This window comes from Monopterus albus, unplaced genomic scaffold (assembly GCF_001952655.1).
Source record: "Monopterus albus unplaced genomic scaffold, M_albus_1.0 scaffold17.1, whole genome shotgun sequence".
NCBI lineage: Eukaryota > Metazoa > Chordata > Actinopteri > Synbranchiformes > Synbranchidae > Monopterus > Monopterus albus.
In genome coordinates this window covers 1-18525 of record NW_018127897.1, presented here as the reverse complement: position 1 = coordinate 18525, position 18525 = coordinate 1, and the positions used below count along the sequence as shown (strand labels likewise).

The window sequence follows — 18525 nt, the reverse complement described above, 5'->3', positions numbered from 1 at the left end:
TCGGTGTGTGTGTGCCTCCTCTCTGTGCTGTGGCTGGAGGTCTCAAAGCGGGTGTAGAAGGTGTTGAGGTCATCTGGCAGGCTGTCTGTGGAGCTGACGATGCTGGTGGTGGTCCTGTAGTCTGTGATGTGCTGCAGGCCTTGCCACATCCATCCAGAGTCAGCAGTAGAATAGAAGCCATTCAGCTTCTCTCTGTACTGCCTCTTGGCCGCTGTGACGACTTTCCTCAGTCTGTACTTTGCAGCTTTGTACTCCGTCTCATCGCCTGATCTGAATGCATGAGAGCGAACATGCAGCATGTGGCGTACCTGACTGTTTATCCAGGGCTTTTGGTTGGGGAACCTCCTGACTTGTATGGTGGGCACAATGTTGTCGATAAAGGTACTAATGTATCCATTCACATACTCAACATAATCCTGTACGCTGACAGAAAAGTCCTCTGAGGTGGCTGCAGCTTTAAACACATCCCAGTCTGTCTTGGCGAAATAATCCTGCAGGATGCCTTCAGTCTCTGGGGTCCAGAGTTTAATTTGCTTGGTGACAGGGTTTGTTTGTTTCAGTCTTTGTCTGTAGGCTGGATACAGGAACAAAGAAATGTGGTCCGAGCGTCCAAGGTGGGGGCGAGGTGCAGCCCTGTATGCACCACGTATGTTACTGTAAACATGATCCAGAGTGTTCTTGCCCCGAGTGGGAATGTTCACATGTTGGTAATATTTGAGAAGTACAGTCTGTAAATTAAGCTTGTGTAATTCATTTGCATCTCAGTGTCCTGGCTGAGTGAAACAAACAAGGACCAGACCTCAACTTAAAGCTACAATGTGTGGTAATTTTCAAATTTTTTTTTTAGTAGAAACATCCCCAAAACATATCTTAATGGAGAGAGAGTTGCTGTCAAAGGCTCCTATGACCCAGACTCAAACAGCCTAGCAGCACTTTCTCTATGACTCTCTGTATAGTTAAAGTGGCTGTGGATTGGTCTATATGAGTGTTTGTGAGCACTGCAAAACACTTACAGGCTGCTGGGTTGAGCTGATTTGACATGAACTGTTTCCTGGTGGAGAAACAAGGTGTTTTGGTAAACAAAAACTGGCTTTATTAAGGTTAATAAGACTTAAACTATACTGTTGTTTTAACTTTGTACTCATGGAAATACAAACATAAATATGCTTCTTACTGGTACTGTGACCCTGGGGTCCTCATGGGTGCAGACATTTTCAGCTGAAACTCTGCTCCGATCCTTCTTTGTCAGAGCTACAGAGACACAATGAACAATCAACAACTGTCATGTGTTACCAGAGACACTGAACATTTGAGATGAAAGCAGATAAATGTGCTCGTTTTAGTGTTGTATTGCGTTGAAATAAAGATTTTTTTCCACTTACTGGGGTCAGGATGGAGAAAAGCCGGGTTTCTGTGGAGCTCTGTGAAGCCAGCATAAGAATTGACTGCTCTGATATGACTCTGACCTTCAGGCTGAGCCTGCAGCTGTAAAAGAGACCGAGCCAGAAAGAGAAGGTGAGCATTATTCTGAAATACTGATTAAAGGTAGGGTTGATGGTTCTTTTTCTAAGTATTTTTGTTACATATATTGAAATTCTCTTTTCATCCCAATGGCAATGAATACATTAAATGCACTGACGGAAGTTGCTACCTGCATGCCGTATGAGTGTGAGAATACCGCTACATGGAATTAATCCTTTTACATGCAGTCAGCTTTAAGTGTATTGATAGGACTGTAATGCAGTTAACTGGGCATCAAAGGCCACATGCAGTGTCCATGTTACCAAGATGTAATTAAAACATGTGTTTTGAACAGAGTTAGTTGGCCTCCCTCTTCACTTCTCCCCGCTGGAAAAGCCTGGACTTCCAAGGCTAGTTAACGTCTACGACCCAGGGCTGAAGCAGTTTAGTCATGAACTAGAGGTTCCCAACTAAGGTTTGGGGCTGCAGATCTGGACAGGTAACACTACCTGACAAATTTACAACTAAAAAGAAGTTGGATACTGCAAGAAGTAAAACCAGGCTTAAGGCTTTTGAACAACGGTGACAACTGAGAAAACAAAAGGGGCTGAAAGATGAAGCCATAGTGGCTGTGTTTCTGCTGGACAGGTAATCATCGCTTTTGTTTTGTTTGAGGGGCATTTGTTATTTTCCTAAAATCTGTGTGTAGTAGTCAGGCAGTGCGAATTGCAGTGTGCTTTGTGTTTTGGCTTTGGAGAGAAGTCAAAACGAAAGGGTGGGATTTCTTTGATTGTCTACTTTCAAAATCAAGCTTCCTCTTGCTGGTTTTTCCAGGAGCACCAACTCTACCTTTAATGATAAATTTCACTTTTTTAACATTATCAGGTAAATTATAAAGTATGGCTGCAAAGGACAAGACTGTAAAAGTAGCAAACTAACACAACACACACAACTTAATGGTTCAGTGAGTTCTGAAGTTTTATAGTGGTGGCACCACACCTCTTCTGAAATACTGTGCCTCAGCTAATGTCAGAAGAAACTATTACATTTTTCTGAAATACAGTAAAATATGACTGACCTATTTAAGAGACAAAAGATTTGCACAAACGGCTTTTCTGAGAAAAACTACAAACAACGATACAATGATCCATGTAATCACACACCTGCAATCTGCTCTGTGTGGTCGGGCTTTGCCGTCTGCTGGAGGTAGTGTCGTCCTTGGGTGTAGAGTCCTGGAGGTTCAAACTCTCTTTATGTCCTGAAACCCAGAAAATATTGTTAACCCATAATTTCAAATACCCTCTCACATTATTAAAATAAATATTAAAATGTAATACTTTTATTTTGCCTAAGTAATTCATGTTTGCCTCATGTAACCGTTTCCCCAACAACACTTCAGAAAAATAAATTATTTGACTGAGTGTGAGTATTTACTAGTCCCACTGTGAAATCTAAGACAATCACTGTTTTGACATTCAGAAGAACACAAGCAAACTCGCTGCCATGTCTGGTGACGTGACCAACACCACAAGAGTGAAATAATCACAGTTCAAACATCTGATTCTTATGAAAAATGTCTCCCTTCACCTCCATCTGACAAACACATCCATAATAAATCACTGGACTGAAAATTTTGACCAGCAAAAACCCCAGAGTCACCCAGGAACCAAGAATTAACAAGTTAAAGAGGCCTTGACAGAGCAGAGAAAGAAAAGGGCACCAGCTACAAGTGTACTGGGATCCTGATTTTGAGGTGGACAGACTCGAGCATCCGGCAGACACAGCTTTCAACATCAGCCTGAAACTCAAACCTCTCGTGTTTGGCCCTCTTGCTGCATTCTTCTTGTCAAGGGGGACTTCTAACCCATTTTGCCCCTCACAGCAGGACACTGGACATCTGGATTCACTCCACTGTCGGTGGGGTCTCCTGGGTGCCAGTGGAACTTCAGTGGCTGCACCACGTCTGCTCAGAGAGCTCGATCTGCCCTCGTCGTCGCAGAACGCCTCATTCACATACCCCCACTGTCTCTCCCTCTCCCCCGTTCCTAACCTCTCCATGTTCCCAGGCTTCACAGTGCATGCAGGAAAGCAGTCAGACTGAGCAGAGTCCACAGGCGAGATGACAACAGTAGGATACACACAAGCACAGTTTCCAACCTTCTCTTTTTTCCCCTCACCATCACCAGATTCACCCTCAGTCTGATACTTACCCACAAAGACACCAAACTCTACTGTGGTGCTGTCTGGCTGGGGCAGCTGCTGGCATTGCCCAGCTGGGGCGAGCTCTGGGTGGCTGGAGGCACTGGACTGGGAAGGGGTGCTGCTGATGTGGAACTGAGCCACAGGGGAGGGCACACTGGGCAGGCTGGATAGAGAGTCAGAACGGCCCAGCTCTTGTGGACCAGTTAGCTTACTCTGGGTGAGAGAGGGGCCTTGCAGATGCAGCTCCAAAGGGGAAATGGCCACAGCACTTTGGACAAGGGCACTGGAGCCAACACTGCCTGAGGAGCCAGCCTCTGCAGCAAGGTGCCCGAGCCCAAACAACCCCCTCCTCTCTGGACTCAATGCCAGATTCAGGTTGGGGTCCCGCCCCAGTTCTGCTCCAGGGCTGGCCCAAACTTCCTTGTTTCTCTCCGTCCCAGCTCCTCCCCCTACACCAATCCCAAAAAGAGAATCTGCTATGTTGGCTCCTGTCTGGGGGAAAGAGGAGCCGAAGAAGGCCCCCACACTGCGTTTGCCTATCACAGATGATTTGGAGTGGGGGCCGGTGTCTGTTGGGGCGATGCTGGGGACCACATTCTTAGACAGGCTGAGCTCCCGGGTGATCTGATTGTGGACCTTGCTGTCCTCTGACACCCTCTGGGCACTGAGGGTCTTCAGAGTGTCCACAGTCAGAGCTGAGAGGTCCTGAAGGTGGCCAATCTGGGAATCCAGTGTGTGCAGAGAGCGTTTTATAAAGTTGACCTTGTTCCCAACCTCCTTCAGCTGCAAACACATGGCCTCAACCCTGGAAATGACAAACAGTAGCTTCAGTTAGCCACAGCTCAGTTCTTGTTGCTGCTGACCGATAATGTAACATTGCAGTTAATCGGTGAATTAAAAACATATTAATCAACAACGCAGAAGACAAAGACGTTTGGACAGTAAAAGTAGTGTAGTTTGCTGTAGTCTGTGGTCACGCCACTAGGCAATTAGTGAGATAGGTTACATGTGTTTGCCATGGATGTATTAAAGAGAACTAGAGAGCGGATTACTTAGTGGTGCATATTGGAAAAAATAAATAAATTTCATGATTCCAGATTCTGGCCATAGAACTTTGCTGGATGTTCTGCAGGCATCTGTGTTTTTGGGCTCAAAGAGCCACAAGTTCTGAGCCAGGTGACTTCAAGCTGGCTCCACGCATATACAGTAAGAATGGAATAAAACTAAAGAATCCTATTGCTTTTTTAGACTTTCAAAATGATACTGGACCAGCTAGATCAAATTCAAATGAGAAAAAGATTTTCATGGGGCTTATGATGTACTGAAAATTGTATTCACTGCTCTCACTCGGGGAAATATGCTTTTTGGGCCATTGTGCATCAGGTGATGAATGGAGAAGTTCTAATACATTAATACATTTGGCCATTACACCAAAATAGCTTCACAGTCCCATGCTGTTCCCAGGGGTTTGGAGTTTGCTGATTGCCAGTAAAGGCTGCACAAATTAGACAATGAATGCACCTTCTTGCCATCTGACAAAATATGAGGAAGCGTCTCTATTCACTGTTGGGAGTTTCAGCATAGTTGCGAACATTTTACTGAACTTTTGTCTGGCAGTTGTCTGATTTAGCACCGCAGCTGTAGTGGTGCTCTCTGCAGTCTGACACTCGGCTCCCGGCCTTAGTTAACCAAGACTATGATAGCTAATGTTCAGGGTCCCGTTCTTTGTATGTCACGTAACACATCCAAGATCAAATAAGTAATGCGGAATTTTCTAATATTGCCTAAGGTTATCCGGTTATTTCGATTCGTCAACTTCAACATGAGTTGTAGATTACAAAAGCTCAATTGAATTATCCAAGATAAAAACTTTGCTCTTGTAATTATACTATATATTTCATGAGTACTACATAAATATTGCCTCTAAGAAGGGCAATAACAGTCCCACCTTTCTGAGGTAAGACGTATGCGCTCCTCACTTCCCGAGTGAAACTGATCATTCTTTTCATGAAAGTAGGTCTCAACACACTGCTCCTCAAAATCATGAAGCTTCTTTTGGTCTTCCTCAGTGAGAAACAGCTCTGAAAGAAAGAGGATTAAATATGAGGCCAAAGTGAATAGATAACATCAAAATGTATGTCTCAACAAAAAGCCAAGCCTTGTTGCTATTGGGGAACCTCTGTTGAGCAGTTTTGTGTCCTTCACATACTCCGATTAAATGTGTTTGTGGACCCTATGAATGGCATCATGAATCATCAGTGGCAAAATGGCTCCTCTTTCAACAATTTACATGTAGGAGACAGCGACAGTAGTGTGGTCATACTTGGTCCATAGGTATTCTCCTTCTTCCTCTTTCTACACATACAGAAGAGGGAGCAGATATGGCACAGGAGGATGAAGGGAGGTGGGAGGACAGGCTTCTCGTGGTAGGCCATAATGAAGTGGTAGCGCTGGTACTTCCACACCAGATTAGCAATGGACTTTACTTGCATATACACATTGCTGAAAAAAAAAGTGCAAAACTGACACTTAGAACAATGACAATTGTGAGTAGAAAGCCAGCAATATTTTATTTAGTTTCAACACAATCCAAAGCTTGGCCATGGTGAGGCTAATGAGTGCCAAAATTCCTCTTTAAGGACAGAAGTTGGATCTGTTGTGCACTTACTTGAAGAAGGCAATGAGAAGGTTGACCATTAGTATATACTGTACAAAGAGGTAGACTGCTTGTAGAAACGGAGTCAACCACACTGCTGGTCCACACAGGGCCTTTACTTCACTGTTATTGGCGCACACTGCAAAGAGAATAAGCCCATTAGGTAACACACACACACACACACTCTCTCTCCAAATGTACTAATGATATACACACTTGGTGCATTCAGGTCTTGTTCATATGCATGTACAACTTTAGCTAAAAAGGTAAAATATAATGTGAATAAAATGACTGGGACAAGGTACACATTTACATTAAAAACCAATTTTGTTTAATATAAAACTGCCATTTTTGTAGATATTCATTGTGGTGTTTCAACTGTTTCAGCAAGAAGCTTAACTACACTGTTGGCAACTGCCAACAATGTAAACCCCCCAAAGCAAACAAAACCCTAACACATATACTGTAAACTTAATATTCAAAAGTCTAAATCTGATTTATAATCAAAGTCTATGGTCTGGAACAACTGGTGATAAGCAAATGACTTTATTAAACTTGCTTATAACTTACAAGCAGCATACACTCACCAGTAACTTTATTAGGTACATCTGTACAACTGTTTATTGAGGTAATAGTTTAAGGTGGTGTTGTACTGGACTTCATTATATTTAGAGGTGTTTCTGATATTCTGACCTCATGTATGTAGCTGAGGAGGACAAAAAATATAGACACCTCTGAATACAATGCATTCCAGTACAACACCACCTTTAGCTATGACCTCCATAATAAATATGTAATTCAATTTATACATTTATGACAATTTATTTATTTTTATTATGACATATTTCTCTGTCCACTTGTCGGTGGACAGAGAAAACTCTGTTTTCTTGGTCAGCCTTTCTTTTCTTTGCAGATTTGAACAGGGGCACCCTCACTGCATTGGTGACATAATGTCAGCATCTTCTGTCAGGGTACGTCTCGCTTTCTCTTACCCGAAGGACAGAATGTGGACGCCTGTTAACCGTTAGCTAACTAAGTCACCTATTAGGCGACCCTTGAGCTCTTGTCACTAGTGGAAATTAAATGTCATACACTTGCCGGCTCTGGTCCGGATCTGGACCAGAGTCCAGACTTTGAGAAGCCCTGTAAGGTACACATTGTAAATTACACTTTACATTTTAAAGTATACTTTACTTTACTGCAAGCAAGTACAACAGATTACTATAATTTGGACAAATAGAATGCAACTAGGATTCTCAATTCAAATATTTGTCAAAAATTAAAACCTGTAGAGCCTTTCCTTGTATTTCACTACCTATTCGCCAGCTTTTGCAAAAGATCAGTGATTAACTACTGTACATGACATATTTCAGTGGTGTGTGAAAAGTCAGGATGCCAACTCTGAACATGGATTCAAATGTACATGACTCGAGCAATAGTCATAACTGTTGCCTTTTAACCAGACTGAATCAAGACAGTCGATGCTGTGGTGAAGCAAAAAGCCCTGACCCCCCAGCCCTGAGATCTGCTCTGGCTGCGAACAATATTGTGTGAAAGAGGTTGTGAGGACAAATAATAATTACACCATTGCAGGTTTGATTACCAGTGTTTGTTCCTAGTGACAATCAGCTATATGCTGTGATGAGAAGCTATAAATACAACTATCCTTACCTTTGTAATTTCCCCTACCATTTTCATCATCCTTACCATCGATTTCATAGGCATACACTTCCCCATACATCATCCAGTATGGTTGGAAAACCACATCTTTGGCCAATGTCCAGCTGGGCTCTTCATTTGGCTTCAGAATGGCTTGCCTGGGTACGCCAAAGCTCAACAGGACAACAGCCATTATTACTACAATATAAAACATGTTGGCCACCTGTAAGAGACATCACATAGTGAATGAAACATGATTGAGGGTTTTATCAATACATGAAATAACATTTGACTTTTTAAGTCCATGTCAGAGAGTTTCTCTAAAGCACATACGTCTACTCTGGGGATCCTGAAGCAGCGCTGTTTTATTATTTTAGCTTAAAAAAACCAAACGCTTTAAAAGGTCTCTTCACTTAAAGCGTATTAAATACATAACAAATAAAAACTAGTAAAATGTATGAATAATTATTTGCTTAGTCGAAAAGATCAACGTTGTCAAATACTGAATAAGAAAAATCTAATCATTTTTGGAGACTTATTTTTTTTACATTGTAGAGAAATGGAACTAATGTTTATGACACCGTTTCTGCCCCAAGACTTTTTTTTTTTTTTAACATCAGGGAGACACACTGCCCATGTGCTATACACACAGTTTCCATGAAGAGCAGGCAGGAGATGTCAGCAGATTCAGCCCCCCCACCCCCACCCCCTCATTTCACTCAGATGGACAACAAAGTTGAGTGCCCATTATGCAGGATGAGGTTGTCTTTGGTTCTACCAGCATGACAAGTCATTTATAACACTGCCACAAAAATGTTGAGCTTCAGCAAAAAGACCAGACAGAGCAATAACGAAATATGAGTGAACTCAGCGGTTGGTCCCAGACACAGTAATTTTGAAGGGATGAGGATTACATTACAGCTATGATGAAGGCATAAATGATGGAACCTTATTCACTGTAGACTAAATATAAAGCTGTGTTAGCTTAGTGTAGCATAAAGACTGAAAAGTGGGCAAACAGGTAGCCTGCTTCTGTCCCCACTGAGCAGCACCTCTAAAATAAGACAATAACTAAACTTCAGGAAGTCAAGGGCCCAGCCAAGCAATCCCACACATAATCCCCCGTAAACCCACAACTTGCTATTTTTACACACCGTTTGTGTGTGAATTAAATAAAGAAGATACAACACATTATTTGTAATATTTTAAAAACAAAAATTGTACAAAAGTATAATACAATTTAGAGGTGTTGGGCAAATTTCTTGAGCTACACACAAAACTATATTTCTCAGTGCTTTCCATTTAGCTAAATTAGGCTAAGATAAGCCTTTAACTTGAACAGAAGTGCACTGTATTCACCAAAGGGAAAAAACAAAACAAACTTGTAACTCTGGGCAACAAAGAAAATAAAGGTTTATCATAAAATACCAGACTAATTAAATAAAGTCAACCAATTTCACAGCTTTTAAAAGTTTTCTAAAGGAAATTTGTAAAAGACTAGATATATTAATTGTGGCGTGCCTCAAGGTAGCTGTTTGGTGCCATTATTATTTCCTATTTTTATAAATGATCTTCCACTAGCTGTAAATAAAGCACAAATTGGTGTGTATGCCGACGATTCAATAGTATATGCAGCTACATCATCATTATATGAGTTGAATGAAATACTAAATGAGCTGGAGTTAGTGGCTGAATGGGTAACAAATATAAAACCAATGTTTAAGATTGGGAAAACAAAGTCTATTATAATTAAAACAAGGTATCAACTAAAAGCTGAACCAATACTAACATTGAGTGTTAACAATATACAGTACGTGGTGAACAGGTAAAGGAGACAAGACCTCGCTATAATTCTGGATAATTCATTCTCATAACCAAAACAAATTGATAATATGGTGAGTAAAATGGGGAGGGCTCTGTCAGTTTTGAGTTTCAAAAATCATGCCACCAGATGTCACTAGACAAGTTAAATGTGCTTTATTTCTGTCACAGCTTGATAATTGTTTTGTCATTTTGTCAGGTGCTCCATTGAAAGATATAAACAAAATTTATACCTTTTCTGTGCTTATTTATAAATGAACTAACATGGGAATAACACATGGGGCCATTGAACAGCTGAGCAGCCAAATGTCCAATTTCTCTTGAGCTCCAAAACCTGGATGGCTATGTGTAAGAAGGTTGACATTTCTCCCTGGTTCATACAATATTTCTGACAAAACACTTTAATTAAAGCTGACAGCCTATATTTAAAGTACATAGTTTAATTTCAAATCACTGTGTACAGACCCAAAATAATGAAAATTTTGTCCCAATGTGGCAGTTTTTGTTGACTATACATTATGTTAATTGTGGTAACTGGTAACTGTGTTTCATATAATCAAAGAACTCACCATTTTAGCAATCATCATGACATATGGCCCAGCTTGCTGGTTGACAGCCAGGATATCCAGGAGTCGCACATACCAGAAAATGATATTGAGGCAATAAACTGTCCTCCCAGGGACGAAGGCATCACCTCCAGCCAACCTCAGGCCAAAGCCAATAAAGAAGCTCACTAAGGCCAGAAAGTCAGAAACATTGAAATAGTCACTGAACCAGACCTTCACCTTCTGGCTTATTTTGCCTGCTTCAGACATGAACATCTGGGGGGAAGAAAGAAGAAGAGATAAAATAATCAAAGAGATTAATCAAACCGTCTTTGAAGAGCTGAACTCTCTTGAAGTTCATTTTAGGACAGGACTACAGAAAACAAGCTCATATCAAAAGCTAAAGTGTCTCACTGCCATATGAATACATGTATTATCACTATTTTAAAACCAAAGCTTTGGCTGTGTGCTTCTGAAAAAGTACTTCTCTTCCACTAACCTCTCGAATTTTCTCAATGGCAGAGGTAAAGATGTAGAGGATCACCACCCACTCTTGAGGAGAAGGCCATTCAGGTATTTTCACCAGGACCACATATGTGTACAACATCAAGAAGCCCAAATAGAAGAGCTGTCAGTGGGAAACATACAACAATTAAGACTCAAACAACTCTAAAAACACTGATACTTTTTCAAATGCAATAAGGGATTAATTTTTCCATGAATGCTGTCATTTTTCCAACATATGCCATAAATGTAATATACTGAATACAAGATAGACTGGATGTAAATAACTGGCCTGTGTTGGCAGCACCTCTAAATTCATCCATTTTCAGGGAAGGGATACTTCCCTATATATTTTAGGACAAAGTCAGTGTCAGTGACAAGGCTTGAGCATGAAGGAGCTGCATTTCATTATGGCACTTTGAGTTTGGAGCATAAGCTAGTGGTTAAGGTGCAGCGCTCTCGCCGCTGTGGCCCGGGTTTGATTCAGGGTTGCATTGGGAAAGGCATCCGGCGTAAAACACGTGCCAAATGTCAACATGCGAGTCGCCAGTGTGACGATTCGCTGTGGTGACCCCTAAACGGGAAAAGCCAAAAGTGACTTTGAGTTGGGAATAAATAGTCCACTCAGTGGACTGATAACAAACCTGAAGGAGGTACTCTTTTATTCAAATTTCAACAAATATCAAACAAATAAAAGAATTTTCAAACTAAAGTGGATATTTTGTCAAACTGCTCCATTACTTTTTACAGGACTATTAGACGTTTACTGGGAAATATACTACCATTAGCCTCTTTTGTACATTATTTTGCGCTAATTAACAAATGTTAACATGGTAGCTAAGATAGTGAAAATGCAGCTACAGTACCTAACGTCAGCATGTTACCATTGTCATCATGAGCATGTCAACATGCCAAAATTAGCAATTAGCTCAAACCATTACTGTGCTGGCACAGCTATTAGCATGGCTGCAGAGTTGATTTAATTGTCAGGTACCCATTTATACAAATTAGTTTTAAAAACAAATAACATTCCATTTACATAAATCATGATGAGAGATTATAAAGTAATTTGTTATTCATTTTTATTTTGTGGTGTATACCAATCAGTATTCGACAAAATGTTAGCTCTCGCCTAACAGATCCTTCAAACAGCTTAAATCAAATGATGCTTTTATCTTTATCATTTAATGTACAGCAACAAATATAGGTAATGTATGATTGTTGACCAGTGGTACATTGACTCTGTTTAAAGCACAGGTCACCAGACTAAGACTGTGGGAAAGTGAGAAAATAGCCATGCAGGCAGGCTAGTTGAGCATTCATAGTCTCCCACACAAACACGTTTGTATAGCTATCTTTGTGAAGACATACACTGACATAATGCATTCCCTAGCCCCTAACCTAATTCTAACACTTAACCCTAAAGCCAGGTCTTAACCATCAAACAGCCTTTTGGAGGAGTCCGAAAAAGTGAGGACACACACACACACACACACACACACACACACACACACACACTCTCTCCTTGGTACAACTTGGACCAGGTCAACCATTTCAAAAATTGCTCAACCTTGAAATGCAATGTGTGAATTGTTGGAAAATCGGCCATTAACATGGCCCTCTGACAGGTAAGTCACTACTGCAGTTCTGCGTTGATGTGTTGAAAGTAGATGTAGATAAGCTCAGGCTATAGTAAATGAGCAATTTCAGTGATTGGATCAGCACCTCTCAGCACTGTTTCTGCAGATTAAAACCTCAGTGAAGGTTCTTGAACAAGCCTCAGGCCTGTGTACATAAATAAACTTCTGAACATGTGAGAAAAGATGAGTGAGAACCCCACATGAGCACAGACGCCCTTACTTGTGACAGTACAGGTGTGTATTTAGGAAAATGTGTGAAAATAAGTTTGAACTGCTGCTACTGCCTCTTTTTTGGCAGTGTAGTAGTGTTTAAAAGTTATGTTCAAAGGCAATAATATGCAGAGGCTTTCATTTTGTAAAATATATTTTTTTAAAGCAGGATGGTGTTGCAACTCACCTGGAATCACTGCTATACCACTCAGGGAACGGCTATGCCAAGGCACTAGGAAAGGAGACTACAACTGACTGCTGAGCATTATATTCAGTAGATTCTACCCATGGTCCAGACAAAATACTATGTGTGGTGTCTTTACTAGATGCATGTTAGAGATTTGGAAATGTTGTATAATTGTGTTCCCTGAGCTTTCCCGTGCAATTTCCTGCTTTTCTGAATAATTTGGTCATGAAATGTAATCTGACCTTCACCAAAGTCAGAAATATTTCAGCCCTGATCTTTCATGTCATTATTGAACACACCCATTAAACATACAAAGTGATGGTGGAAAAAGTCATTGCAACAGGTTTATGAGGAGCTTTGGACCATTCTTCCTCAAGAGAGCTGCTTCAGCTCCGCCATATTCTTAGGACATCTGGTGTGAATGGCTCTCTAGAGGTCATTTCACAGCATCTCTATTGAGCTGAGGTCTGGACTCTGACTGGGCCACTCCAAAAGGCGGATTTTGTGTCTGAAGCCATTCTGCAGTAGATTTACTTCAATGTTTAGGGCCATTGTCCTGCTGCATCACCCAGCTTATTCTGAGCTTCAGCTTGCAGACAGCCACCCTGACATTATCTTGTAGGATACCTGGATAAACTTGGGAATTCATTTCCCCCTCCACAATGGCAAGCAGTCCAGGTCCAGAGGCAGCAAAGCAGCTCCAAATCATGATGCTCCCTCCACCGTACTTCACTGTTGGGATGATGTTTTCATGTTGGCACGCAGTTCTCTTTTTATGCCATAAGTAGTGCTGTGTGTTCTTCCCAGACAATTCTACCTTCGTTTAATTTGTCCGTGGGACATTTTCCCAGTAGTGCTGTGAAGTCTCAAGGTGACCTTTGGCAAGCATCAGGCCTGCTGCAATGTCATTTTTGGAGAGCAATGGCTTCCTCTGTGGCATCCTGCTATGGAGACCTTGCCTGTTCAATATTTTGCATATGGCTGACTCATGAACAGAGATGTTAACCAACTCCAATGAATCCTTCATATCTTCAGCTGTTACTCTAGGGTTCTTATTTACCTCACTGAACATTCTGTGCTGTGCCTTTGGAGAGATCTTGGCTGGGTAGCCACTTCTGTGGAGAGCAGCCACAGTACCAAATCATTTCCCTTTATAGACAATATGTCTAACTGTGGACTGATGAATATCTAAAGTCTGAGATGACTCTGTAACCCTTTCCATCTACATACAAATCAGCAACTCTTGATCATAGGTCTGAGATCTCTTCTTCTGCGAGGCAGCTACAGGAAGCGCTAGCTTGAGATTGTTGCTGTCAGAGGTGGTTCAACCGGTTATTAAAACACTATCACCATTACTTGTTCCACCAACACTTTATATGTTTAATAGCTATGTTCAATAAAGACATGAAAGATCATGACTGTTTGTGCTTAAAAATAGTGTTTGTTAACATTTGTGACTTTGATGAAGATCAGATCACATTTATTGAACAAATTATGCAGAAAAGCTGGGAACTGCAAACAGTGCCATTACTTTTTCTTGCAACTGTATCTGTCCACTGTGTGAGCTACAGTGAAAGAATGTGTTTCCATTCCATCCCGCTACTTTCTGTATGGGTCTCTTACAGTATTTATGGACAGTCAGATCCTGGATAGTGCCTAATTCAGTGACATTAGGGTGGTGTCTCAGCATCTAGGGGCCTTAATATGTAGGAGAGTCTTCAGAGAGAGTTGAACTATCTAAAAGATCTCACTGACAAGCTACTGGTCCTGGGTGTAAACATCCACTCTGTTAGGGCATGACGATGCGAGCATTTCACTTACACATGCAAGTAAAAATCAATGTGCGAATGACAAATTATTTGGTGGTGGTACCAGGTTATGGAAAAGGGCCTAAATTTTCATACCGTGTTGAACCAGAACTTGACAATGGGAGCATGGTAGAAGGCATAAAATTTCCTTCCTAAAGGCAGCTTCCTGGAGCGAACATGAGTCTCCATGTCATTTTTCACCTCCACATGGTCACTGGATCTGGTCTCCTTAAACACATCCTGCAGAGGGACCCAAGGATACAAATCAGAAAACAGCAGGCCACAATGTGGAGAGAAAATGCAAAAGAGACAGAAGTAAACAAATGATCAGCAAACTTTTTACAATACAACAGAAAAACTGCCTGTTCACAGCTGGTGAACTCTAACACTGTTTTAACTATAACACATTGAGATGTTTTGATCTTTAAGACTCAATGAATTCACAGGGTGAGAATATATTGTTGAGGTTTTAGAAAAAGACAAAAGATGAAGAAAATAAAAAAAGGTGACAGTAAAACAGGTGAACAGAGGGGCTTAGTAAATCTGACCATTTGGATATCATCAGCTGTGTTCTGGAAGTTGTGTTCGCTGTCCTCCATGGTCATTTGATGATCATCCTGACTCTGAGGGATGTGTGCCATCTCAGCCTTGGATTTGTACTCCAACAGAAGGATGGCAGGAGGCACCATGATACTCAGAATCACCTAGAGACAAGCACACACATTTATGTGGGTAAATGCTGCTATATTTATCGAGGGAGTCCTTTCAATTACAAGCACTAATTAATCCCTACTCTTTTACTGAATAAGACCAAATGTCTCCTGAACACTGAAATACAAACCATGGTAGAAAGAGCACACATAAAATATCCTGTCCTCATTTAGCAGTTTTTCACCCATCTAAATATTTTATGCAATGATGATGACTCAGGACGAACCCTGCTGAAAATGTTCCCACACTGATGCAAAGACAATAATGATCTGATATTACTGGTCACCCAAGACAAACAAATAAGAGCAAATTATAGCATGGTAATTCAGAAAGAGTAACAAATCAAAACAAGTAACTTGGGAAGACAAAGTAAACTGAGCTACACACAGGACATCTAATAATACATCTAATAATCTTGTACCAATAAATATTCCATTTATTTTGCTTTAATTCTCAATTAATTCTGAAATTGGTTCATTGTTATTTGTGACACTGAAACCAAAAACGCAGCAATGTTTTTACAGCAAAAGTACAAAGATTCTAGAAGTGTAAGCTACAACCTGGAGTTCAAGAAATGCTACTACACCTTGTACCAGCCAAGCACGACCACTCATAAATGTTGCCTCCTTTTATCATCAGAAATCAGTCAACTAAATGACACTTGACATGTACTTGGACTGAGATTGGGATCAGATATGGCAACAAACCATTGTTCAAACTCCAGGAACACTATACCGTCTGCCAACACTTTTACATCAATCTGTAATGAACCATAAAAATGGTTGATTCACACTGTTGAACCCCAGTGACCACTGTAAACTGAAATCAAAGCACAGCACTAGATGTTCATCAGTTACCAAAAATATAATCTAGATGCAACATGAACCTTGTACCAGGAGTTCTTGCGCATGTTCAGCCTTCCCATCCACATGTCTGACAGCAACATCTGGGTGCATGTGTGAGCCACAAAGGGCCGTAGGTGTGACGAGACAGCCAACTTCAAACAGGTGGAATTGCTCCAGTTCTTTAGCTCATATGTCAGCAGCTTCATGGCCATGGTCTCATCTTGCCTGAACGACTGCTCCAGCAGGTCCACTGCTAACGTCCCAAACTCACTGAAACACATCAGCGTAATGAGCAAGGCTTCAGCATTTACATTGTGAAGGAAAGTTGACAGGTTTATAGCCATTTAATGTTTATATTACAGCCACAGAAGGACTTACTTTGAGTATTCCTTGAGCTCCTCTGACGTGTCGTCCACCACATCACTCTTTTTGGCTTCATAGCCCATAGACCTGCAGAGTTTACATGCCACCAGTGCCTTGGCCATGTTCTCCTCACCGTGCTGCCAGAAGAAGAGTGACATTTTCTGTCTCCTCATCAGCACAGCCCACACCAGCAGCTCATTGAAAGGGTAAGGAAACCGCCGTGTCTCTGGGTCATCTATGTCGACAATCTCCTCTTTGCTCTTTTTGCTCTGCTCCATGGAAGACTCGAGCTAGGAGGAAAAGGAAGGAACAGCGAGAATGGCAGAATGGGACAGATTTTTTTTCTCCATTGAGTGGCTCCTTAAAAAGACAGACCTCTTTATGTCTAAATATTTCTGTGCATGTGGGTTACTCCAGTGAAAAGGAAGTTCTGTTTTAAATTGAACAGTGGGCATTTACCTTTGGTTTGTATGGCTGTGCAGTCTTGATGAAGTGGTTGTGTCTTGTCTTCTCCTTTTTGTCAGCCTGCATGCTGAAAGACTCATGACCTTTCCTCAGCTGAGAACCAGGGCCTCCTGTGAGGCGCCCCGACCTCTGTGCAGAACATAACATTTTTGGATTTACTTAATTTCATTCCCCTAATTTTAATAAGATTTGACAATACATTTAAAGGCTTAGGTCAAGTACAATTCATGAAATTTTTATTATAATATTTTTTATTTTTTCTAAATTCTCATGACATTCCAGGGTTTAACTCCAAAACATCATAAAACTTTTAAATGCAAAAGTTTCAAATAACATCTGAAGCGGTTTTGGACATTGTATTACAGACACACACCAACAGTTCAAACTCACCCTGCTGATACCATGGAGATTGTTGTAAATTATTCGGAAGCGTTTCCTGGTGTAGTTGCACCTGTAAGTCCCACCCATCAGGAACTCAATGACCAGGCCCACGTCAATCAAAGTGATTCTATAATTTGGAGGCAGATGACTCTGCAAGAAGGCACAGACAAAATGTTGACATTAAACTGAGCGGGCTAACATCAAATGATAAAAATTATATGAAGTGGACTAACTACCTTTTTAACATCTCTAACCAGGTGGAGGAGAGTCAGGTTGTTTGGAAGTTTCTAAAGTAGAAGACACATAAAATATAAAACCATAAAGAAACAAACAGTTATTTTATCATTACTTCAAATGGTCCATCTCCTTTACAGGTGCCTCATAATGTTACCGTGTTGTAGAGCTCCTCCAGCCGGCTGATTGTTAGGAAACGATGCATGCTCACACCGTTTTCTATGAGCAGTTTGACAAAATCCACCCTGTCCATTACAAGTGCATCCAACATGGCTTGCTCCAAAGAGCTCACCTATAAAACACAGGAAGAAAACATATTGTGAGACATGCTTTTAGCCCAAATAATCTATTACAATGAAAGAGAGGCCCAAAATATGGGCAAATTTAAACACACACACACTAAAAATTCTCTCCTTGACCCAAGAGCCAGGAGTCCCTGAGCTGAAAAGTAAACATAAACACACAGCTTATGAAGATTACTCTAACGGGGATCATGTTACAGTCAAGAACAGCAGTTCATGGCAGCTATCTAAGTCCAATCCTCTGACTCTTCAGACTGAAGACGAGGGTCAGCAGGGACATCCAAGCAAACATCTCTGTTAGCTGTGGCTCTCTCTCTCTCTCTCTCACACACACACACACACACACACACACACACACACAAAAACATAAACATACCAGGAGCTGCTGTCCATACACAAACACGTGATTCTTGGCAATGTCTACACGGTTCCATGCCAGAGTCAAGACCAGCTGATCGAATGCAGATAAGTTTGTGCCTGAAATACACACATACAGCCAAGTGTAAATACACACAAATGGATATTAATTCC

At 41.1% G+C, this 18525-nt stretch overlaps 1 protein-coding gene across 1 annotated transcript in view; it reads right to left on the bottom strand.

Moving 5' to 3' along the window:
• LOC109955892 (transient receptor potential cation channel subfamily M member 7-like) overlaps positions 1-18471 on the bottom strand; it is a gene marked incomplete at its 5' end in the record, with an annotated part of 28221 nt that extends 9750 nt beyond the window's left edge. The window contains 20 exons of the mRNA XM_020592480.1: positions 1014-1051; positions 1175-1251; positions 1383-1485; positions 2625-2719; positions 3672-4468; positions 5612-5744; positions 5987-6165; positions 6332-6458; positions 8027-8201; positions 10369-10620; positions 10844-10972; positions 14790-14933; positions 15242-15397; positions 16291-16519; positions 16628-16902; positions 17072-17206; positions 17468-17608; positions 17695-17745; positions 17850-17984; positions 18371-18471. Of these exons, the coding sequence (XP_020448136.1) occupies positions 1014-1051; positions 1175-1251; positions 1383-1485; positions 2625-2719; positions 3672-4468; positions 5612-5744; positions 5987-6165; positions 6332-6458; positions 8027-8201; positions 10369-10620; positions 10844-10972; positions 14790-14933; positions 15242-15397; positions 16291-16519; positions 16628-16902; positions 17072-17206; positions 17468-17608; positions 17695-17745; positions 17850-17984; positions 18371-18471 (3472 nt within the window). The remainder of the gene's footprint in view (positions 1-1013; positions 1052-1174; positions 1252-1382; positions 1486-2624; positions 2720-3671; positions 4469-5611; positions 5745-5986; positions 6166-6331; positions 6459-8026; positions 8202-10368; positions 10621-10843; positions 10973-14789; positions 14934-15241; positions 15398-16290; positions 16520-16627; positions 16903-17071; positions 17207-17467; positions 17609-17694; positions 17746-17849; positions 17985-18370) is intronic.
• Between the last annotated feature and the right edge of the window lie 54 nt (positions 18472-18525).